We start from the raw sequence: 25,214 nt of genomic DNA, 5'->3' as shown, positions 1-25,214 counted from the left end.
AAAGAAGACGTGGTACATATATATACAATGGAATACTATGCAGCCATCAAAAGAAATGAAATCTTGCCATTTGTGATGACGTGGATGGAACTAGAGGGTATTATGTTGAGCAAAATAAGTCAGTTGGAGAAAGACAACTATCATGTGATCTCCCTGATATGAGGAAGAGGAGATGCAACATGGGGGGTTTGGGGGTAGGAAAAGAATAAATGAAACAAGATGGGATCGGGAGGGAGACAAACCATAAGAGACTTCTAATCTCACAAAACAAACTGAGGAGTGCTGGGGGGAGGTGGGGTAGGGAGAGGGTGGTGGGGTTATGGACATTGGGGAGGGTATGTGCTATGGTGAGTGCTGTGAAGTGTGTAAACCTGGCGATTCACAGACCTATACCCCTGGGGCTAATAATACATTATATGTGAAAAAAAAAAAAAAAGACTGGTGGATGCCACACATGTTTCAACCTTCAGAAAGTAGACTGTAAGTCCACGATATGCAATTTCAGTTTTCATAAGTATAATAGACATAACAATATTTATACCAATATCCAGCTCTTTTTTCCTTAAGGGTACACAGAGGGTTATACCTCTTCACTCTTTGTAGTCGGGCACAGCCATGGGAGCCAATGAGGCGTGAGTCACTTTTGTGCTGCAGCTTTCCTTGCTGGCACCTGACTCTCTGTCCTTGCTCCCTTTGCCATGAGGACCATAAAACACATGTTGCTGTGGAGGTGCTAAGAGACAGGAAATTGCATGTAACCCAAATGAATGCAAAGAAATTCTCAGGCTTTCAGGAGATGTAAGTGAGCAAGACCTAAACTTATGCTGTTCATTCCACAACATAATCCATCTTGTGGTGACTATTACAGATGGTGAGGTGGACACTGTACAGTACTTCTGTCCCCATGTTATCCATGAGAACATAGTCCCATGGGTAATCCTGGTTCAAGGGCTGGCTGGGCTGTTTATACCCTGTTACCTTGGAAACAAAGGGAAGCAGAGAGCTGGGGGTAGGGAGTGGGGGCGGAGCCTCATTTCCTTGTCTCACACTCCAGCCTTGTACCAGCTTGGATTGCCCTCCTCCCACTTCTCAGGCTGTGCACATCCCATACATCCTCCAAAGCACAGCTTTCTGCAAACCCCTCCTCATTCTGATCTCTCTCCGCTCTAAATTCTGATGTCTCAATAGTTATAACCTCTGATTGTGATTCATTCATTTAGAAAGGGTTATGATGACTGACCTACCCCCAGACACTGTGCTAGACACTGGGTGTATGATGGCATAGTCTCCAACTACCAGAGCTTGAAGCTTCCACACGCCTAGCATAATGCCCTACCCGAACCACATGGTAAATAAATAATCCTTGGTTGAATATATGAATTAGCAATATGATGGCATGCAATTAATATTAAGTAGCAGAGCACTACTGTCAAATAAGACAAGGGAGAAAATCCCAAGTTAGATTGTAGGATACATGAAGATAGGGATCACGTCTGTCTCAAATTCTGCCTTATCTCCAGGGCCGATCACTGGGCCTGGCACAAAGTAAGTGCTTAATATGTTTCTATTGTTTTCATGGAGAACTGTGGCCTGACAGTGGTGTCTTAAAGATTCTTGGGACATAATGTTGGGCCAGTGCATAGGTAGGGCCAGATTTTGAGAAGTCAATCATGGATTTTTGGGTCATGTGCTATGAAACGAGAATCATAAGTTTTTTTGTTTTGTTTTGTTTTGTTTTGTTTTTAAGGGAGCTGCAGAAAGACTACACTGGTTTTCTGAGTCGATTCGGATATAAATATTGTCTATGACCATATCAGGCTAAATGCACTCAGTCTTGTCTGGATATAAATATAAAAATAAAAAAGATAACTAAGTGAAAGCTATGGCAATGAAAACCTAGAATGGAATGGCAATGGTGGATATCAATATAAAAAGGCAAACCCAATGGACATGTCAAAGGGACGATCGATAGGAAACGGTAACATTGAATATAAGGGTTAGGGACACTAATGAATGGAAAAGAATATTTTATGGTTCCAGCCTGAAATTCTGGAATGAATGTTGTACCATTAAACAGATAAAAGTAACAAAAGGAGTCTGTGGTGAGTTTAATTTGAAGCCTGTTGTATTTGCTGCAGCAGGAGGCAATCTTTGTGGGGGATGTTGAGCAGGTAGCTGAGGCCTGGAGAGCAGGTGTTGTCAGTAATGAAGACATAGCCTTGGGAGCCACAGTCTGTGGACATGTAAGATCTGAACAGACATCTGCTCGGATTTTGTCTTTTCCAGCATATGTGAAGGTAAATAAGACTGTCGTCAATACAATTGTCAAGTGGGCCTGCCCTCTTGCAGACTCTTCCTCTATCAGTGGAACTCCTGGACCTTCTGTACATGTCAATGTAAAACAAAGAGAAGAAGATGCCAGATGGTTTAAAGAAAAAGTAGGGTAGAGGATGGCAGAGGGATAAAGAGTGGTGGAAGGAATGCATCCCAGAAAAAACCAAAAGGCAGAGCTGGGGAAATGCAAGGGGTCCAGAGGAGAGGCAACTTCACGAGGTGAAAGACGTGTGTATCTGTGTGTCTGTGTATGTGTGCGTGCACGTTAAATGCATGTGTATTCAGAAAAGATCAGCGAATGTGTCTCCGCCAACCCTGTCCCTTACCTACGTTTCAAACCACTTACCTCCATTTATTCAATAAGGACTTCATGCCATTTATGTGGACATGAAAAAGAACCAGGCATGGTCCCTGCCCTCACAGGACCTATCCGTTAATGGTGATAGGGAAGGTGAATACATACTAATTGATTAATTTACTAAAATTGTGTTAAGTGAGAAGTAGAGAACTATGTGCTCTTAAATTCTATCAGTGTTGCCTCCTCAAAGTAAGAAAGTTAAATAGAGCTGTACAGAAGCAAGAAGTACTTTAGGTGAACTAATACTTTGAAAATAGCTCATTTGGGAAAACACTAGCCTCAAGTCCTAGAGAGGAAGGCCTAACTGTGGACACGCAGAGTCTTTCCTACCTCACCTGCCACCCACATCCGGGCATCCAGTACAAAGATGAACTCAATGAGAGGAGAAGCCTACCTTCAGCTTTGAAGGCCTGGACATATCTATTAGCATTTTTCCCACTTGCTTTCAATTTCAGTCTGTGGATCTATTTTGGGGCTCAAGAAACAAGGGATATAAGGATGGTGGAAAGATGATATAAGTGGGCTATCAAGATGAGAACAATAACAGTAGATGTTTTGGATAAGAGCAAAAGGACCATAGATGTACAAATTATTTTTAATTTGTATTTTCTTTCTTTCCTTCCTTTTTTTTTTTTTGTCTGTTGGATCACAGATTTGTTGGGTAATAGAGACTGGGTTGGTCTTGCTAGCTGGAACCACTAGAGATCCTAGTGCTACAGACTCTTGAGTGGAGAAGCCAGTGTGCCCAGAGATCCCTGTTCTCCTCACGTTACAGCTATGGGACTGGAGACTGTCCCACTGGATAGATCTTTCTACAGGCAATTTTATCCTCAGGGAGAGTCCATTGCCATGTGTTCTTCAGCTTAGAAGTTCACTGTCTTCCTTGGATCTGCCCAACCTTTATTCCCCCAAACAATGGCACCTTCAAAAATCCAACTCTTGCTTTGAGCTGTCAGGACATCCAACACTGGTCTTCAGAAAGGAGGACGTTGGGTGCGGCGGATAGAGGGGGAAGGTGTTAGAGGGATTTTTTCAGAAACAGATTCCATCTGGATTTCTTATTTAGGGATGCCTTTGTAAGAAAAGAGGGAAGGAAGAATGTCTCCATTTTTAACCATGTGGGAGGGAATGTGTGGGAATAAAGAAAGACAGACTTTCAGGGATAGAGAGCAAAGAATTCTATTTCATACTTGCATGAGTTAATATGTACTCATCATGAAGTGAAAACTTATAAAAGGTATCCAGGGAAGCTTTTGGTAATAATGCATAATATAGTGATGAAATTCTTTTTTAAGAATTTAAAATTATAAAAACTTGATTATTCAGTGTAAAAATTAGTATTCATTTAAGCAAATTTATTATTTCTGCCTACTTACCATTTAGTTAGGAAACATCTATTGGTAACTTAAAATGTAAAGGTAATTTATTTTTTTACAAAACATGTAAGGTATAATTCCTCACTTCAACAGCATGTAGTGTAGTTGGGAGATGAAAAAAATATGCACCAGTAGCTTTAAGAGAGATTCAAACAGTGAGGAATTGCAGAGAATTGGTTTGAGTTTGAGGTGGCTGGGGAAGATATCTTGGAGGAGGTGGCATTTAAACTGGGATTGGTATTAGTACAGACACATTTCAGCACGCCAGCTGGTGACGGCTGGCATTCCAGGTGGTAGGAATGTGTGTTAAAATCATGGAGCTGCAATTAAGTGAAACCGAGTAATTCAGTTTAACAAAAACACAGGACACAATATGATGGGAGTGTGGACTCACTCGGTAATGTCTTGGAAGGCCCTGAGCAAGGTTCGAGAATGTGGACTTCAGTGGAAGAGCCTGGGATCCTGCTGGGCAACAGAGTCGAATGATGGAGTAGTACGTTATGAAGGTAAATGTAATACCAAGCTGGGGTAAGTCACCAGAAGGGGAGAGATGAAGAGGAAAGAGGAAAGGCACCATGATGAGATTTCTGTTTGTGGGTGGTGATTCAGGATGGAGCAGACTTGATGTATAAGTCCAAAGGGAAAACCAGGGCAGAGAGGAAAATTGAAGGTAAAAATGAGACAGTATCAAATTATGGATGGGAATGTTAAGACTGTACATAGAAGGGTTAGCCATCCTATTGCTGCCTGCCCTGAGACCTGAAAAAGGGAAAAAAGAAGAAATGTAAAGGTTGTGTGAGGAGGTACAGATGAAGGTGCTAACATCTGAAAGCAAGGATTTCCTAGCCTCGTTCTATACCTCTGCGTCACCTGCCAAATACAGAAGTGTTGAGTAAGAAGTTTCGATTCTGACTTGGTTTTCACATAAACCAGTGAAGTTCAGTTAAATGTAGCTCCACCTTAGGAACATAGAAATTTTAATCCATATAAAACTCCTCAGCTTCTTATGTTTCAAGGAGAAGAACCTCTTGTTAAAATGAAAAACCTGGCTGATCTGCTCTGATAACGGTCTCAATAATTCTGCGGGCCCCAGCTTGGGACAAGCTATCATAGACACTGCAGATTTCTACCCATCTATCCTTCCCTTAGTTTAACAGGGATTTTGTGAGGATAAATAAAACAAGATAGTACATATGAAAGTATTTTTTCTGTAAAAAGTTATTATGAGGTTATTATAGGTCTATAAAATGTGCTATGTGGATATTAGCACATATCAGAATAATCTGGAACTATTTAGTTTGTTCTTTTTAATTTATATCCTACTTTTTTATAGAATAACTTAAAGCATTTTTTCATGGTTTACCATTTTTAAGAGCTTTCTGTATATGTTGATGAAGGGAGGAGTAGGAAAGGAAATATTTAAACCAGGCACGGTGCATTGGGAATAATGGCATCTGCTGAACAGTTCACAATTTTGATGGCACCACAATCACACCCCTGGATGACCAGGCCATCTGGGGCTTGTCCAGGCAATAAACTACAATTACTGCCTTCTGAGCCACTATAATTCTAGAAATGATCCTTTGTGTTGGGTCATTTAAAGGACATGTTCCTATCCAAGGCTTTGAGAAAGATGCTTCCAGGCCACTGTAAGTGTCCATCTATCCAGTGTCCATTGGCTGATACTTACACTTCCAGTTCTGCCATTTGAAATTTCAGAGGAAGAAATGTGGGAATTGGGAAGTGGTCATTTCTTCAAATAATGAGTCTTACTACCAGTTCCCATCACACCCTCATTTCACATAACAAGTTATCTCACTTGGCAAAAACAAAGTATGTTTAGCTTAAGAGCATTGTTTGCTATCCTTGGTCACATTTAAGTACTTTCCTCCCCCCTCCCCCCAGAGTTATGGGTCAATAGTTATAGACTCGTTTTCTGGTTCTCAGGACCCTTGAATTATGTTCACTAGTTTGTAATGACATTAAGAGTTCCTAAAACCCTGAATGGGTGTGGTCTGAGTGGTTTATATTAACTTTTCTGTCATCAGCAGAAACGGGACCCAAGAATTGAGTTCTGTTACTGAGAAATAAAGAAATTTCTGTGTACATACTTAGAAAAAATTATATATGTTCTTAGCTTTGTCTGCGAAATTGAGGTAATGTTAACTGCCTCATACAACTGTTGTAAGGAAATGAATACAGAGACTTAGTACAGTAATCCGGAGTAGAAGTAAGCATACATCAAATGCCTTAGTAGCAGATGAAAAGGGAAGATATGAAATGCCCTTATCGTGATATTTATAAATCAATTATTTCTGATTTTTCTTAGTGCCACCTGGTTAAATGGTCATTATAAGATTCTATTCCTCTCCCTTGAGCACTTAACCATAGGGATGATCTAAGTTCTAGGGAGTTTACATACAGCCCTGGCAATGGGGGATAAATACCCAGTCCCATGGCTCATGATAACCAGATCTGTCCAGTCTGGTTTAGAGTGGAACATACAATCTCCTATGCTTTCTGGTTGTCTACATCTGTAGTTGCAAGTTATATCAGTTTATATATAATACACATATATATATTCCATTGTATATTTTATTATATACTATGTTATATTACACATTTTATTTTACATATATTTATATATATTATATATTTACTATATATCTATATATATTTGTATATATAGATATTTATATATATAAAGTCACTACAGATGATTTCAATGATGAGGGGGGTTTAGGAACCACAGGTGGAGTAAATTGCCATTCAGGCAAGGCAAGCCTATGGCAGCAAATTAATTGGTGTAATTTGAGGAGACTATCAGACTATCAACATCGCTCTGCCCTATTCCCATTCTCTACTCGCCAGCCCTGAAGAAGCCTTGAAATCCAGCAGAATTACAAAGTACTTACAAAAATCATCAGCGTATCAGCCACTAGAAGAGGCAGAAAGGTTTGGAACTTTCTGAGAGCTCTATCCACAGAGAATTATCACTATTGATCAGTCTGTAATTGTGCCACCTCCCCCACATATCTAAGTCCTAACTCCCAGTCCCTGTGAATGTGATCTTATTTGGAAATAGGATTGTAGCAGTATAATTAAGTTAAAATGAAGTCATATCAAATTAGGGTGGGACTTAAATCCAGTGACCAGTGTTCTTATAAGAAGAGGAAAATTTGGATACAGAAATAAATAAGAGGCACACAGGGAGGTAAGCGGTTCATGTGGTAACAGAGGCAGAGTCTGTAGTGATACAGCTATAAGCCAAGAAATATTGAGGATTGCATCAACCACCAGATGCTAGGAAGATGCAATGAATGATTCTTTCCTAGAGATTTCAAAGATATCAAAGCCCTGCCAACACCTTGAGTTTGGACTTTATCCTCCAGAACTGTGAAAAAATAAATGTCTGTTGTTTTAAGCCAGGCAGTTTGTGATAATTTGTTATAGCAGCTCTGGAAAACTAACACAGGTGGTGATATCAATGCAATAAGCCAGAGATGGAACAAAAACTAAAAAGGAAGATTTGGGGAAAGAGATGTCCATGGGGACTTTGCAATGCTCCAACATTTTTCTGGGAATCTAGGAAGGCAGATGCATGTGTAAGGCTGTGTATTTGCCAGGGAAGATATGAAAAGGCCCTACTTTCTCCATCTCTGGTGATGCTGAGGTCTTATGATAGCAAGAAGTGAAGCCTAAAGCAAATTTATAAACTGTCTGAGCATGGAAGGCCTGGCCCCATCCAAGAACCCCTCTACAAATGGTGGCAGATCTATTGGTACAATCCTTTAAAGAAATCTCTATTTAATCATTAGCTGACCACTAAGCTAACTGAGCAGAGTTACAGTTAATTCAGTGGTTACATATCACAGGGAATACAGACCTTTCAGAATCAATCAAGGAATGTTACCAAATAAACAGCAGTAGCCAAACAGTGGTGTGGCTATCAGGGCATGGATTTACAGAGTTGCCACATTATACTAGCTAAAATGACCTGTTTTCAACAAAATTTCATGAACCATGCAAAGAAACAGGAAATCAGTCACAGGAAAGAAGCTCAAAAGTAGCAAGAGAAAAACAAGCCAAAATATATGATAAAATTAACTAGCTTTTATCAGAGATCATGAAGCCCAGAAGTGGGATGACTTAGGCAAAGTGTTACAAGGAAAAGATGACCAACCCTCAATTCTATATCTAGTAAAATTATCTATCAATAAATGAAGAAGTAATTAAGGCATACTCAAACAAAAATTGAGAGAATTTCTCACCAACAGACATGCCCTATAAGAAATACAAGCAGAGTCCTTCAGGATGATGATAAAAGACAAGTTATGGTACTGTCCTATAACCAGTAACAAAACCACACAAAAATAAAGAGCACTGGTAAAGGTATCAACATAGGTAAATATAAAAGACAATATAAATGTATTTTTTCATTCTATCTGATTTAAAAGATAATTGCATGATAGAGCAATAATTATAAAACTGTGATGTTGGGCTTATGTTGTATAAAGATGTAATTTGATTGACAATAATAGCACAGAGAAGGAGGGAAGTAGCAGGCCTTTAGTTAGACTAACCCCATCCCCAAAAAAGGATGTAGCTATGTTGGAGCAAAATTGTTGTACACTATTGAAATTAGTTGGTATTAATCCTAATTGTATAGTATTTAAATTAAGATGTTAATTATAATCTCCATGGCAGTCCCTTAACAAAAATCTTTATGAAAGTATAGGAAACAACAAGAGAATTAAAATGGTACTCCAAGAAATATTCAATTAAAAAAAAAAACAGTAATAGAATGCAGGAACAAAAGAGAGGTAAGACATGTAGAATGCAAGTAGAAAACAGCAGCTATAAATCCTACCTTATCAGTAATTACATTAATCACAAATGTATTTAACATCCATCCAGAAGGCAGAGATTGGATAATGGATTAAATAAAACCATCCTAACACATATTGTCTACAAAGGAAACTTTAGATTCAAAGGCATAAATGGTTTAAAGCTAAAAGATGTAAAAAGATACAACAAGAAAAAGCAACCATCAGACAATTGAAGTTGCTCTACGAATATCATGCAAAATAGACTTTAAAACAAACAATGTTACTAGAGATAAAGAAGGACATTTTATGAAAAAAAAAAAGCCCATACATCAGGAGATATAACCATAAACATATATGCACCTAATAACATTTAATACATTAAAAAAAATTGGCAGAACTGAAGTTAGAAATTGATACTATAACAATAAAAGAGACTTCAGAAGCCCTCAATGAAGAAAAAGATCAAACTGAAATAAAGACTCGAAAGACACTTTAAACAAGATGTTTACAACAGACTCCTATAGTACATTTCCCAAGCAGCAGAATATACTATCTTCTCAAGTACCTGTGGAACATTTGCCAGGATAGACCATAAGCTAGGCTCTGGGACAGACCATAAACAAGACTCAATGAATTTAAAAAGTTTGAAACCATACAAAGTATGCTTTCTAACTGCACAAATTGTGCTTTCTAACCACACAAAATATGTTTTCTATCCACAAGGGAATCAAATTAAAAACAGAAGGAATTTAGGGAAGTTTGCAAATACATAGAAATCAAACAATATCCTCCAAAATAGCCGATGCATTGAAGAGAAAAATCACAAGGAAAATTAGAAAATACTTTGAGATGAATGAAAAAGAAAATAAACTTGCCCAAATGTATCACATAGCACTAAAGCAGTGTTTAAAGGAAAATTTATAGCTATAAATACTTATATTAAAAAAAGAAAGATCTCAAATCAATAATCTACTTAGCACCCTAAAAAAATTAGAAAAATAAGAACACAATAGACACAAAACAAGGATAGGGATGGAAATAATAGAGATTAAATGAGAAATAAATGAAATAGAGAATAGAAGCACAATAAGGGAAAATCAATGAATCCAAAAACTAGTTCTTTGAGAAGATCAACAAAATTGACAGACCTTTAGGTAAACTGATCCCAACCCCAAAGAGGAAATACTCAAATTACTAAAATTAGAAATCAGTAAGAAGACATCACTATGAACCTTATGGAAATGAAAAAGAATTATATGAGAATATTGGGCAAACAGTAATGATTTACTTTTAATCAGTGACAAAACTCAAAAGTATAGCTCTCAACATATGTGCAAAGATATGGATGTGTGAATTTGTGATTTCATATGTAGAACATTTTCAGGATCATCTGAAAAGCTAAGTTGTGGCTGTTGGATTGGATGACTAAAATGAAGGGGAAGTCTTTTGAAGTGAGGCAGTCAACGAACTGAAATGTACAGGCATTGGAAGAGTCATACATGAGGGCTTTGAAATTGTGTAAAATAATGGCAGGACTTAGGCTAAAGACAAAGACTGTAAATTAGATACCAAGTCTTCCTTTGAAGCAGATGACTGAACAGGTAGTTATAGGAGATGAGTGTGGGGACAGAGGCTTTTAAGTGAGAAAGGACTGAACTTCAAAGAGACTGGAGAAGTAATGAAACGGTAGTAGAGAAGTAGTAAAGTCCCTAATCTTAGCTCACAAGAGATGAAGCTTGGCTGGCCTGATTCTGCCATGGATTTGAGATTGTATGGAAGACTTCATAGTCAGAAATCTAAGACAGTTGTATGAAACTTGGTCTGCAATCGCTATCTGTAATGAAATCAAATATGAAAACAGATGGTTTTCTCTAATTCTTTCCTGACCTACTTACAAGGGGAAAGAATGGCAGGTAATATTTGAGTAATTGAGCTCAAACCTATTTGTTTTTCACATCAGGGCATTTGGACCCCAAGATTTGTAATGCCACAAGGTCATGTTGCATACTAAGCTAATGAAGTCTAGTCCATTGTATTAGAACAATGATACAAAGGCAATCTACTTTAGGACAAAGCATGTGTACACACAGAAATATGCACACACAGATATAGATAATTTTAGATATATTTATAATTATAGATACAGATAATTTACAGTTCAGTTCATTTATAGAGGAGCCTATTTTTCAAGCTACAAAATAAAGGATCATATATTCTGTTCATATATTTACCTTCTTACAGAAAAGTCATTTAATGAAGAGTGAGGATAAAACACCACAACTGAGGTGAACTGAGGCACACTCTGACAAGTTAGGGATATTGAGTAAGGCATTACTTACCTGATTTTAGTTCTCTTGTGAAATGATTTTATTTAAAATTCCTTCAAATGTTAATTCTAATTCATTTGTGATTTTATTTTATATATGACATATATTTAATATATGAAGCAAATTACCTGCTACTTTACTCCTCTAATGTCACAATACCATATATAATTTATATATGTATTTTATACATTGTACACTTAAGAACATCAAAATGGTCCCATGAAAACATAGTGCAAACTTCCTATTTTCATTCTTCCTGGTTACTAGGCTTGTTTTAATCTCTGTGTGTCACAACCCTCACACATTTCGTCTTAAAGTCTTAGCATACTATAGAAGTGGAATCTTTTTTAGGGGTCTCAACTCCACTAGATAATGATTATTACAACTTAATTGTTTTTTAGATGAATGTGTCATTTAGATTACTTTCTAATGCTCCAAGTCATAAGAAGATGATAAACATTTGTATTTACCACTGACTTCTTATGCTATTAATTCTTAGGGAGAGCTGTTACCATGACTGTTATTATAAACATTCCAAGATAGGCATGTATGGTCACTGCACACACTTTTTAAAAGGGAGGTAAGGAAATAGTTTGGAATTCAAGTTTTTTTTCAGGAAGTAAAGAGTGCATGAAAACCTAGCAACTTTGGAAGAAATCCAGCTCATTTTTGCTTTAATGCACCCAGAAGATTTCAAATCAATACTTAGCATTAACGTTTTAATTGGAAATTAACATTGCCATAATTGGAAGTGAGGATCAGCATCCTGATGCTTAGGAGAGGGCTATTTGGTTGGGAAGGTCATTACACTGGAGAGCAAATGTTGGAAAAGGAAAACACAAATCATTTGTTTCCTTGAGCAAGGACACACAGTAAACACTTGAATTGGTGGTCAACTCTAATTTGCTTCCAGAGCCAGCTACTCTGGCAACACTACAGGTTGGATTTATAGCTGAGCACATAAGTAGCAGTGACTTTGAAAGCAAAGTATAAAAGAACTAGGAAAAAGGTGGTTGGTTGTTAAAGATCGACTCTTCGTTACAAGGACTTGAAGATTTCCCCTTCAATCTGAGAGAAGGAGGTGCCCTTGTTTCTATGCTCAGCATGTCCCTCAGCTGTTTTTCCTAAATAATCAATCCTCCAGAAGACCAATGATATCTGAGTGTGGGTTATCAACAATCCTTTATTTTTTCCCTGGGAACTTCAAACAAATATATGTCCAGCCTGAAGGAAGCAGACAGTTTCCTTTCCATGTTGGTTAATTTTTTTTTTTAATTGTACTGTTCTCTGTTTGCTTCCCATATCCCAAAAGTCCAACCACTTCTCCAAATCCCCCAGAATCAGCACAAGTAAATACCACTCCCCAGTAGGATTCCGGCCCCAGTCCCACCATAAGGCACTTCGACATCTTCCATCTTCAGGAAATGAGTGTCTAGTTCAGATCTGGCTCCTTAGTGGAGTAGAGGGAATTTGGGGGAAGGGGATTTCCTATAAGAATAGTTAGTCCCATAAATAAGGGACTTCTTCTCCCTTTTCATTGAAAGTGAAAAACTCTGCTCTGAAGTGCCCATTGTTCCATTTCTCTATGTGTCACCAGAGCCAAGAGAGGACCCTGTCTGGGAGGCGCCCACCTTCACCCCATTGTCTGTGCAATGTACAGAACTGGAACGCAGAGCAGCGGCTTCAGTATCACTCTCCATGCCCCGCTGGGTCAAGGGTTCCTTTCTCGGCTGGGAGGAAGGGCTTTTGTGGAAGCACAGTTTGAAAAGCCCCAGTACTGTCATGGTCAAGATAACCAACACTACGACCGCTATGCTCACAAGTATGAAGACCACGGTGGAGGAGGAGTCGAAAGGTTGGGGAATGGCAGAAGAAGACGTGGAATTAAACTTGGGAGTCACACTTCCTGAAGAGGTGGTGGCGGCCTGTGAGCTGGCTTGAGGGGAGATCGGAAGGGTAGACGTCGTGCTCTGTGCTCCCCAGTGAGGAATCTCGGGAAAAGATGTTGCTGAACTGCCTTGTCCAGGGACATGGGGTATATCTGCTGGCTTCTCCTTTACCGTGGGTGCCCACGTTCTCTTCGGGACGGGGCTGGCAGTAGCGGCCGGCCTGGTGGGCACCTTGGTCCCCTCAGGGGCCGGCTGTCCTTCCCCACTGGTTACACAAGAGCGTTGGTCTTTCCCCAGCACGAAGCCCGCGGCGCACTCGCAGGCAAAGCCTCCCAAGTCGTCTAGGCAGTTAGGGAGCTCCGCGCATTTGCCAGCACGGAGGTACCTCCCGGGACAGGGACAGAGCTCAGCCCCGGAGGGTATCCCGTCCCAGCGCGCACTGACCGCGTCCGCGATGCAGGTGGCTGTGATGGAGAGCTGCCCGGGGCAGAGCGCACTCACCTTGGTCCCTGGGGGACTGAAATCCAGCGCCGCGCTGGACAGCTGGAAAGGCGCGCGGTAGCTCAAGTTAGAGGCGGCCCCGGGGCGCGGAGCGGGGCACAAGCCCTCAAACTTGTACTTGCACAGGTAGCCATTGGCGCGCGAGTGGCATCGCATCTCCTTCCAGCCTGCGGGCTCGACCCCCCGGGTGGCCTGGAGTCCCGCGCAACTCCGAGAGGTGCAGGAGCGTTGGGGTTCCTCCACCCATTGCAGCGTGTCGCTTTCGGACCCACTGGCGTCGGGGGACAGCCAGGAGAAACCCCGCAACGGCTCGTTCTCCAGGGTGCAGTGGGATCGCCCGCGTTCCAGCGCCACCCAGAACAGAAGGTCTTTGGAGCCCCCTCCGGGTCCCGGGCCTGCCCGCAGGAGTGCAAGCACCGCGCGGAGCTCTGCGCCCCCGCGCACGGTGCTGAGCGCCCCGCCGCGCAGACTGCAGGCCTCCTCGGCCGCCAGCCTCTGGATGGTAGCGTGGTGCAGGCTGTAGCAGGCCCCCGAGGCCGAGCAGCCCGCGCGGTCGGCGGTGGGGTGCTCGCCCCAGCCAGGCCGAGGCCAGAAAGCCTGCCAGAGGAGGCACAGGGCGAGCGCCGGCCTCATCTTGGAGGCCCGGGTCCCACAGCTGTTCCCAACTTGGATCTGTCCCGCCCAGGGCGCGGAGCTGTCCCAAGAGCGCGGTCACCGCCCCCTACAGCTGGCTCTCCCCCTCTTCCCCCGCCCCACTCCCGCCAGAGCCCTCTACTGCCAAGAATCCCCACCACCCTCTTGGCGGCAAACCTCTTCCCTTAGGCCCCGACAGGAAATGTGTCCCGAGCTCTGGCAGGCCCGGTGCAGCCCTGATTTATTTTGGGGTCAAGAACACAGCTGGCGCCCAGGGCAGTGGGAACACAGTCGACCAGGTCAAACCTGGTCGCTTAGAGCAGGAGAAAAAGAAAGACGTTACTGGGAAGAAATTTATCATCCCCCGCCCCCGGATTAGAAAGTTTCAGGAGCTCAGATCCCAAAACACTATGGTGAATATTGCTAGGAAGGACTGGAAAGGAGGAACTCGCTGACAGCCCACGCCCACCCATTGTGCTTCCTGTGGGGCAGTGGAGTTGGCTTAACAATGGGTAGATGGCTGGCTGCAGTCTTCTCAGGAGGGAGACTGGACGGGGGAAAGAATCTAGCGAGAAATCCCAGCATCTCCCTTGACCACCAGAGGCCCCACTACAATAAGCGCCAGTCTCCAGGGCTCTGCTTCTCTGTTCTGCCAAAGGAGATTCCTGTGGGCTAATTGCTAGTGGAAGAATTTAGGGTTCCTTTTGGGTTATCTTAAATGGGTAATCCTGCCTCTTCAGTCACAGCTTGCCTTGAAGTTTATTTTTTGCTTCCATTTGTTTCTCCTTGAAATGGCCATACTCAGGAAAGGAAATGTACTTCTAGGCCTAAATGAAAAATAATGGTCACGGATCTTAACTGTTGTGTAGTTAGGTTTCCTTACCACTTTATTGGTTCTTAACTTTTTCAGGCTTATATGTTATATAAAAATGAGATGGTGGCCTTATTAATGTTTGAGAACAACTACCCAGGTGTAACTTTATCTTTGAACTATTTTAATACCATTTTCTCTTGTGATTGAGGACTAAGATTTATATCAGTAAGTTGTAAAAGTCCCCTTTCAGGGACACTAGAGTTCCTATTCTTGAATTATTTATTACATTATAATGCATATTATATACTGTAAAAAAATACCCTGTAACTTAAAAGATGGGTGAGTCAATATCTCCAGAGTTCCAGTTTTTTTTTTTTTTTTTTTAAATAGAAGCAACTGAAGGACATTAGGAGAAGGGGAAAATGAAAGAGGAGAAATCAGAGTGGGAGATGAACCATGAGAGACTATGGACTCTGGGAAAGAGATAGAGAGTTTTAAAAGGGAGAGGGGTGAGGGGAAGGGTGAGCCTGGTGATGGGTATTAAGGGGGGCATAGATTGCACGGAGCACTGGGTGTTATACACAAAGAATGAATCATGGAGCACTACATAAAAAATAATGATGTACTGTATAGGGACTAACATAACACAATTAAAAAAACTCAAAAATATAAGCAATTAATTCAATTGGAAGTAGAGAGGAATTAAAGATGAGTAAAGGAAGACAAGTTTAAACACTGCACTGCACTGTTTTTGGAAAGATTTTCTTGTTAGCAACTTAGGCAATTCTATATCATTTTAGGAAATGCATTATCTATCTTGGCTCACAGTGACCAAATATATTGCAATAGAGGTGCAAACAGTTTCAACTGAGCCCACTTAACATGTATGATGTTTTTGAATATCTACAATCAGAATGAAAGTTGCCACTCTATGACTAATGTATACCACACTTTTAAACTCACTTTCTTGTGCAGAATTAGACTGTTCAGATTTGAGGAGGGGTAGGAAAGAAGGCCTCAGGATCATATCTGTATGTCCCCACCTCATTTTTAAATTTTTTTTTCTTTCCTTTAGGATTTTACTTATTTATTTGACCGACAGAGATCACAAGTAGGCAGAGAGGCAGGCAGAGAGAGAGAGGGGGAAGCAGGCTCCCTGCTGAGCAGAGAGCCCAATGCGGGACTCGATTCTAGGACCCTGGGATCATGACCTGACAGGAAGTCAGAGGCTTTAACCCACTGAGCCACCCAGGCGCCCCTCCCCACCTCATTTTCACCACCACTCTCACTCTTCTTTTCCTCTTGGAAAGTCTATGTTTGTTAACAAGTGATAATAAACACATGAATCACCATCACATTTACCTTGATTTTTCTAACTGTGGAGTTTTGCAGCAGGATTTCTCTATTACCCTTGCTGTTTTCCAATTTAAAGGACATTCATTTGTCCTTCATTTCAGATGGCCATGTCGCCTTAAACATGACTTTGCATTTAAATTAAGTAACTAAATGTCTTATGAGAAAGGAACATGAAAATCTAGAAATCTAATTGAATGGATTTTAAAAATACTTAATCATGTGGGCCAACTCTATATACCTTTGCAATCAAATGACTGTGTGTTCATAAATGTGTCTATGTAGCACTATAAATTTTAATAAAATAAAGCCTTTTATAAACCTAAGTAGGCAATGGAAATCTCTCAGATATTTTTTAAGTCACTTGGGATGAGGTGAAGCTTCTAGAGTAAGAAAGAATGAATGACTAGAGAGCTTATAGCAAATACATGATCTCACTCCCTGGCATTCTGCCATTCAGGAGATGGGATACTCGAAGAGAACACAGTGGCTAAAATGACTGCATTTCACAATCCTGGCCATGCTTGCAGTAATGTGGGAGAAGAGTTACCCCCCCAAATAAATAAATAACTCAAAGTAAGACATAGGTTATTTTATAATTAATTACTTTGTATTGATCTATATACCAATACCACATTTTGAAATATATAGTATTCCTGAAAAAAAACTAGAAATGAAGGAATGTTTTTATTTTGTTTTATTTTAAATATTATGTATTTATTTACTTGACAGAGAGAGAGAGAGTGCGCACAAGCAGGGGAGCAGTGAGGGAGAGGGAGAAGCAGGTTCTCCGGCTGAGCAGGGAGCCCAATGTGGGGCTCCATCCCAGGACCCTGGGATCATGACCTGAGCAGAAGGCAAACCCTTAACCAACTGAGCCACCCAGGTGCCCCGAGTATTTTTATTTTAAAATAATGTTTACTAAGATGATAATGGGATGCCACCATTCTACCGCCACTGGATTCCAAATATTTAAAATTCTGATAATATCAAATGTGGATCCACAGGTCCTTTTATATGCTACAGATGAGAGCAACAACTTTAGCAAAGCTTGGCATTTTTTTCTTAAATTCTTACATTCTCTACATGCCAGCACTTCTGTGCCCAGGTATATTTTCAACAGAAACTCTTGCATGTGTATAAGAGAAGGTATGTAAAAGGATGTTTATAGCAGCCCTGTTCATATTTAATAAAAACCAAAATGAGTCCAAGTGTCCAGCAACAGACGGTAGATAAATGAACCGTGATACATTCACTCAGTGAATATATTGCCATGGAAATGAATAAACTATAGCTGCAAGTAACCATATGAATTAATCTCATCAATAAATACTAAATGACAAAATTTCTAAAAGGTTATACAAAGTGCAATATTCTTTTTGTCAGTTAAAAAACCTACTAAATACATATATTTGTGTATGTTTTAGGAAAAAAAATAATTACAATACAATGAGATAAAAGGAAGAATGAGTATCTGGGTGATGGGTCGGTCCTTTGGGTGTGAGAGAAGAGAGGGATGGACCAGTTGGGGAGACAAGATTTGATGTGAGCTGTTGTTAGACTCTCAGATTTGTTTCAGACAGTGACTTTGTGGGTGACTATTCCATTATTAAAAATAAATAAGTAATTTACAAAATAAATGAATATGGCTATATCTAGACAAATGAGAAAATGAATGAATCAAAAATTATAATTAATCTGATTCTGAACATCTGAGTTTCAAAATGTAAAATAAAAATAAAATCAAGATGTTAGTTACATTTTCAAAACATATTTTCTTTTAATCCCCCTGTTCTTTTGCAGGTAACACATTTCTGAATTTAAGCTAATTATTAATCTGAAAGAACATAATAAAAAAATATTTTCCCAATGTTTCCAGACTTTTCAGACAATCTGTGTATTATTAGTAAGAATCATGTCTGATATTTATTGGTTCATTCATTTAACCAATGCCATCCAAAGACCTAAAGAGAATATATAAGAAGAGTAAGTCTAGTCCAATATTTTAATTTAATTTAATTTAAAATATCTGAAAGAAAAACAAAGATAAAATTTCACTAAAATTTCAAATCTTAAGTAATTTCATAAGTTTATAAAGTTACTGATCCTCACTGAATAAATTCTGTAATTGTAGAAATAAAACACCTGGGTCTTAGTGTATTTTTCAGTTCACTTAAGATGTATAAAAATACTCCAGAGAAAATTGAAAAGGAGACAGCATTCCATTAGGAGAACATGGCATTCAGAAGTTAATCTAAGCTAGAAACTAAGAATTGTGAAAATACGTAGGCTTTTAGAACTGTACTGGATATTAACAAAATGATCAGTGACCAATATTTTTACACTTTTAACTGATTCATGTCCCAACTGTCCATGAAATGCTTAAAAATGATAAAGTCTGGTAGCTAATCATCCTAATCATCATTATGGTTTAATCAGAATATATGGTTTGACTCTTAATCCAACAGATCATACAGGCTCATAACCTAAGAAATTTATATACACCAGACTAGATAGGTTTTTTTAGGTAGTGTTGTATTTATGACATCTGCATTCATTCATAAGTAGTCAGTCAACTCAGAAATGTACGTCACAACGATAGGTACCCTTGTGGGTTAATGAACAACATGACTAAGTACAGAAATAAGAAACTTAAAAAAAAAAATTAAACTTGCAGCTCCTTCATTCAAACTGCTTTCTAAACAGATGGTGCTGACCTTATTTCATGTATGCTGGAGGTAATATAAAAAAATTATTCTCTGATGGCCATCACGGAATTAGTACACTTCCCCACCGCCACACTTATAATCAAGAAATAATGGAGGAATGAGTCATGCACACAAAAGGCTTGTTATAATCCAAATGCCCAACAAGTTCTAAAGTATTAATGTTTATCTTACTACCTATTTTTTTTTTTTTTCAAAATTCCCTACAGGGCCAGTTGATGAGCCACCCTTGAAAATCAGTCTCATTACTTTAAAGTCACGCAGTTACACTCACAGCTTCCTCACCCAGCCTTTTTTTTTTTTTTTTTTGGACAAATGACAATGAAGGTGAAACTTGTAGCATTAGTTAAGACCATCCAGCAAACAAACTACAGCTGAATGGCAGTGGGTGTGTGGTGGGCAGCTTGCAGACCTCCTTAGTGGAAGTTTGGCAAGCATCTCATCTGTGGCAACAGGTCCACAGATTTTGGAATTCTTCAGGACCTGGTCCTGGGTCCTATTCTCTTTCCACTGGACAATCTCTGTCCTTTAATTTATTTCATATCATTTTATGGTTTTGGATATCAGCTCTTTGACAGTTATGTCCAAACTTATATCCACACTCCATTCCTCTTAATTCAAATATCCACTATCTGTCCATCAAATAATGAATGGATAAAGATAATATATATGAATATTACTCAACCATCAAAAAGAACGAGATCTTGCCATTCACAATGATGTGGATGGAGCTAGAGTGTATTATGCTAAGTGAAATAAGTCAGTCAGATAAAGACAAATATATGATTTTACTCATATGTGGAATTTAAGAAACAACACAGATGAACATTGGGGTGGGGGGGAAAGAGAGACAGAAACAAACCATAAGAGACTCTTAATGATAGAGAACAAATGGAGGGTTGATGGAGGGAGGTGGATGGGGGATGGGCTAGATGGGTGATGATATTAAGGAGGGCACTTGTCATATTGAGCACTGGGTGTTGAATGTAAGTGATGAATCACTGAATTAATCCTGAAACCAATACTGCACTGTACGTTAATTAACTAGAACTTAAATAAAAATTTGAAGAAAAAAAAGAATAAAATTAATTTTAAAAAACAAAAACAAGTATCCACTATCTACTCAATATTTGATATCTCATAGGTATTTCAAATTCTCATTTTCTCAACAATACTTTGGTTCTCCCTGAGCCAGCTTCTCATCGTGCCTTCATCTATTTGGTAAATGGCATACCTATTCCCTCACATGCTCACCTCCAGCTCCCTCATCTCTTAAACCGCCCAGGATTTTTTCAGTTAATTGACAGAAATGCAACTTGAACTAGCTAAATGCAAAAGGGAATTAATATGATTTGTGTAACTGGGAAGAATCCTGAATTCCAACAGTCAAATAAAGTACTGCTAAAACCACAGCAACCAGGAGATGCTATTACACAAGGATTTGTCTCAATCTCTCTCCCTTTCTCCTCTCTCTTCACAGTCGCATCCTCTTCTGCTTCCTTCTGCCTTTCTCCAAACGATCTTGAACAAGATCACTAGCAGTTCTGATGGCATCACAGCATTCTACTATAGAAGGACAATCTTCCCCTCCAGCTCCATTAGGAATATCCCAAGAAAGGATTCTGACTGGTCCAACTTCAGTCATTTGTCATTCACCAGCCAAATCACAGTAGCTAACAAGATAGGGCCTAGTGACTGGTGATTTCTTTTAGCGGGTAAGGTCTGTACCGGAGTTTATGGAAGGAATACGCAATTCTAAGTCTATAGTATAACTTGGATAGATCCAGTTGTATGGCTCTGCTCTGGCATCCTAGTCAGCCCCTATCATGTCTTCTCATTGGAAACCATTCATCACAGAGTCATCAGGTTGATCTTTAAGAACCGTAGTATGATTATCTCCCTCTTCTGCGTAAATACCTTTAATCACTTTCCATTGCTCCTAAAATAAAGCTCAAAATTCTTACTGAGGTTTCCAGACACTGGCTTTTATATCCCTTTCTAGTTTTATCTTCTTGTTCTTTTGATATCAGTTTCATTAGCAGGCCCTCAGTGAGATCTTTCTAGGTGACCCAATCTCTATTATCCCACCAAAAAACCCTCCCCGCCAGGGTTTTTTCTGTGACATCAACCTATTTTGTTTTCCTCATAGCAATCTTTAATCTCTGAAATTATATTGCTTATTTATTTGTGGGTTTTTCGTTTGTTTGTATGTTTGTTTGTTTTTGCCTGTCTCCCACCCAATGAAAGCTCTATTAAAAAGGTAATACTGGTCAGAAATGAGTAAGTGAATGTATGAATGAATCTTCCACCATTCTCCCCATTGTTCATCATGCTCCAGCCACACTTGGCCTGTTCTCTGTTCTTCCAAAACATCTACATAATTCTTATGTGATTTCCCTTTGCCTAAATCATTCCTCTCTTGTTCAGATTTTTTTTTTTGAATTGCATTTTGAAATATTGTGAAGTATAATGCACATATAGGAAAGTTCCTCAATCACTTATGTACAGTTTTCCAAGCAACAATGAAACTACCACCCAATTCAGGAAATAGGGCCAGTTTATGTTTGCAGTTTGCTCCTCTTTCCCCATGATGTCATCAAAACAGAAATTCGAGATTACTAGGGTTGGGGGCAAATGTCCAAAAGCAAAAGTGGCCTGTGTTCACTTAAGGTTTCTGTGTCTTTCTTCCCCTTAGATTTCAACCTAGTTGTGTATGCGTGTGGGTGTGTGTCTGGGTGTGTGTGTATACACACACACATATATACATATATGTGTGCATATCTATCCATCTATCTGTCTGTTGAATTGTTTATACTCCTTTCTGAGTGGTTAAGTTTCTTAATCTGAGTTCCCTCAAAAGCAAACCCTGAGACAAGGATTTTGGAGAAAGTAATTTATTTGGAGGGAGATCAGAGTCATTGACCAGGAGTAGGGATTCAATACAGGGAAAAGAGGAAAGTCAAAGTTAATATGAATTATAGCTGTAGACCACTGGGGCACAACCCTGCTGGGAACCCTCTGAGAGACTATGAAACCCAACTGAGTATGTCCCACTAAGGGGTGGTGAAGCTAGGATGTTTATTTATAAATCTTGTCCCCGAAGCAAATAGCGCTGGGGTATTTGGTTTTAGGTACTTATAGCAATCCCAGAGCACAGGTGAAAATACTCTGGTGTCCAGAGAACACCTCCAGGCAGAAAGACACCAAAGGTATGTGTGACATTTACTGTAGTTGGCCTCAGTAGCTCAGCCTGACCTATTTCCACCATTCTTTGGCTTTGGGCTTACATAGTCCCTCCCCTAGCCCTGAGGCAAAGCTTGGGTCCCCCATTTTATTTGATCTCATAGATCCTTGTGTTTTTTCCTTCATAGCACTTACTACAAATGTAAGCATATAGTTATCTGTGTGATTTAATATCTGTGTCCTCCGGTATTTGCTACTCAAATGCCAGCAACATCAGCATTAAAAGGGAGTATATTAGAAATGCAGAATCTCAGCCTTACCCCAGACACACTGCAGAATTTGCATACTAATGAGATCCCCAGGTGATTTGTATGCACATTAAAAGTTTGAGAGGCAGGGCTCCTCTAGACTGTATTTTCTTAGGGCCCTGACTGTGTCTCTCTTCTCCAGCACTTATCCTAAGTCCATAGTAATGTAGCTGGTAGATGGTAAGCACTCAAGAAATGACAGGTGACTGCACACACACACACACACACACAGAGTGCATACCCATATATGGTACATGCAAATACAATAAACATGCAAAATTGTAGTGTGTTCATAATAGAACCCATAGGATTTTCTAGGTTTTTTTTTTTTCAAGAATCATAATTTTTCTGTGGGGGCAGCAGTTCTAGGCTCATTGGCTAGTGTGGATTGATCTAAAATCCTGCTTTAGAAAGTATTGCTAAGAAATTCTTACTGGAATGGTCAGCAGCATTTTTCTTTAGCATATGCCGGTGCCTGATCCGACCCTAGTTTCATGGTACGATTTGGTCTTGGAGGATTTGTATGGTAAGTGTCCCTGATCATCAGGGCATGTCTTAAGTCTGAAAGTGTGCGTTTGCTGTTGGAGCCTGTACAATTTCCACTTCACAAAGCTGGAAGAAAGAGGGGAAAAAAAAAATCACAGCTACTTAAATTCAAATCCTATTAGGCTTATCTGTTATCACTTTGTAAGTACTGAGGATAATCAGCAGTTACCTAAGCATTTACCTTGTAGAGGCAGTGGGAACCTTGAAATTATTATTAGTCAGACTTAGTATCTGGACTATTTTAAGGCCTACATAGCTGATAGATTCACACACCCCTGCCCAACAGATTCTAAATTGGCTTCTCGATCCCAGTTTTGTGATTTAGTCTTACTGTTATGTAACATTGCAGATCTGATACATTCAGGAGATTTTTGTATGACCTTCAGATTTAGTATCAGGAGTTTTTGTTTTACAATAACAGTGATTTAGGCAAATCTAGTCAATAATATCAATGCCATATATCTTTTTGATACACTACCTCTTTGTTTTGTACTGAATTCACATAATATGACATGATTTCTGATAGTGGGAAGAGAGGGAAAAGTGCTACTTGCTATATACCTTAGTTATAGTACACGCACATCTATCTATGAAAAACTGAAGATCATTATTACTATATTTTTGCCAAATGACACCTTCTGTGAATGGTCTTACTGTGGGTTTGACTTTGCAGTTATTGACAGATTGGAATATTCTGTACCAACTGTCTTTCAAACTCTTATATTCAGCCTAGGAATTCACAATTTTAAATGTATCTGTGAATATGTCATTGTTTAACCATAACCCTTCCACACACACAGTGTGATTGGGCATGTGCTAATTAGAAGTCTAATAGGGGAATCCTCTGGAGATGTATTCTGTTTGACAAGGTCACCCTGAGTCATAGGAGATAGAGATGGAAAGCAAGGTAGGAGCTCAGAAACACACTGTCTGTTACAGCCTGGGGTGTCTTGAACGACTACAGCTTTCTTGGAATGGTATCAAAATGTGCATTCACAATGAGGCTGGAAATATGGGGGCGGGTGTGGTGTGCCTCTGTGTGCTTTGGGTCTTCTGCCCAGTGGCATGGAAAAGCAGCAGAAACACTCAAGTCAGGGAAAAGGCTGTATAAATCCTCCTCTCTCACTCCTAGACCCTCCTTGAGGAATAGCAGGACTGCGGATTTCAGCACAAAGAAGGCTTCACCAGCAGAGCAGGAAATCCTCTTTCCCTCTCTGTACTGAGAGAATTCAGAAAAGGCTCTGCTGGGTCCCCTTTGTTAAGCAACAGATACACCAAGACTTTGCTCCACCTGGGAGTCTTAACCCAGTAGTGAGAGGGCAATTACCCTGGTTCCTCTTTGACTCTCTCTTCAGGACACAAAATAAGCTCTATGTTAACCCTCTTTAAAGATGAGGGATAAGAATTCAATTTGCTGGCCTCTTGGAATAAACAACCTCTACCTTTGCTACTTCTCAGCCTTGAAGAGACTCTTTCCCTGTCTTCACTCTCCAAATCTTCTCCACCTGGGAAGATACACACACACACACACACACACACACACACACAAACACACACACCCTATATTTTTAGCCAACAGGGGATAAGTATAGTACGTTTACTGTTGAGAGTATATTGATGTTCAGGAAATTTGTTCCCTACAGTTTTTGAAAACGTTAAAGAAAATACTCTGGATTCTTAAAAGAGCCCAGAAATATGACGGAGGTGTCAGAAGCCAATATCCTTTGGATATTTTAAGTTACTGGCATCCCCATCAGTATTAATAATTAGGGTACAGGAGGCTTTAAGGGAAGATCAAATGGTGAAAGAGGATGAAATCATTTCACATCCAACCTGGGATGGCTTAATGAAAACAAAACAGTAAACAAAGAAAGGCCAAATGAAATTTTTGAGATTACCTAATTTTTTTCATACTACTTCACAGTCTTGAAACTGATATAGTCAGTAATATTGTAACAACTTTGTATGTTAACAGACAGCAACTAGACTTATTGTGGTGACCATTTTGCAATGTATATAAATATTGGATCACTATGG

At 39.7% G+C, this 25,214-nt stretch overlaps 1 protein-coding gene across 1 annotated transcript; it reads right to left on the bottom strand.

Annotated features, from left to right (window-relative positions):
• Window positions 1-11,006: 11,006 nt before the first annotated feature.
• Window positions 11,007-14,477, bottom strand: CLEC14A (C-type lectin domain containing 14A). Its single transcript, XM_032871231.1, has one exon. The coding sequence runs from the start codon at window positions 14,245-14,247 to the stop codon at window positions 12,808-12,810; it is 1,440 nt and encodes a 479-aa protein (XP_032727122.1). The 5' UTR covers window positions 14,248-14,477; the 3' UTR covers window positions 11,007-12,807.
• Between the last annotated feature and the right edge of the window lie 10,737 nt (window positions 14,478-25,214).

Source organism: Lontra canadensis, unplaced genomic scaffold (genome assembly GCF_010015895.1).
Source record: "Lontra canadensis isolate GAN:19392208 unplaced genomic scaffold, GSC_riverotter_1.0 scaffold42, whole genome shotgun sequence".
NCBI classification, from domain to species: Eukaryota; Metazoa; Chordata; class Mammalia; order Carnivora; family Mustelidae; genus Lontra; species Lontra canadensis.
This window is presented reverse-complemented; position numbering and strand designations above follow the sequence as displayed.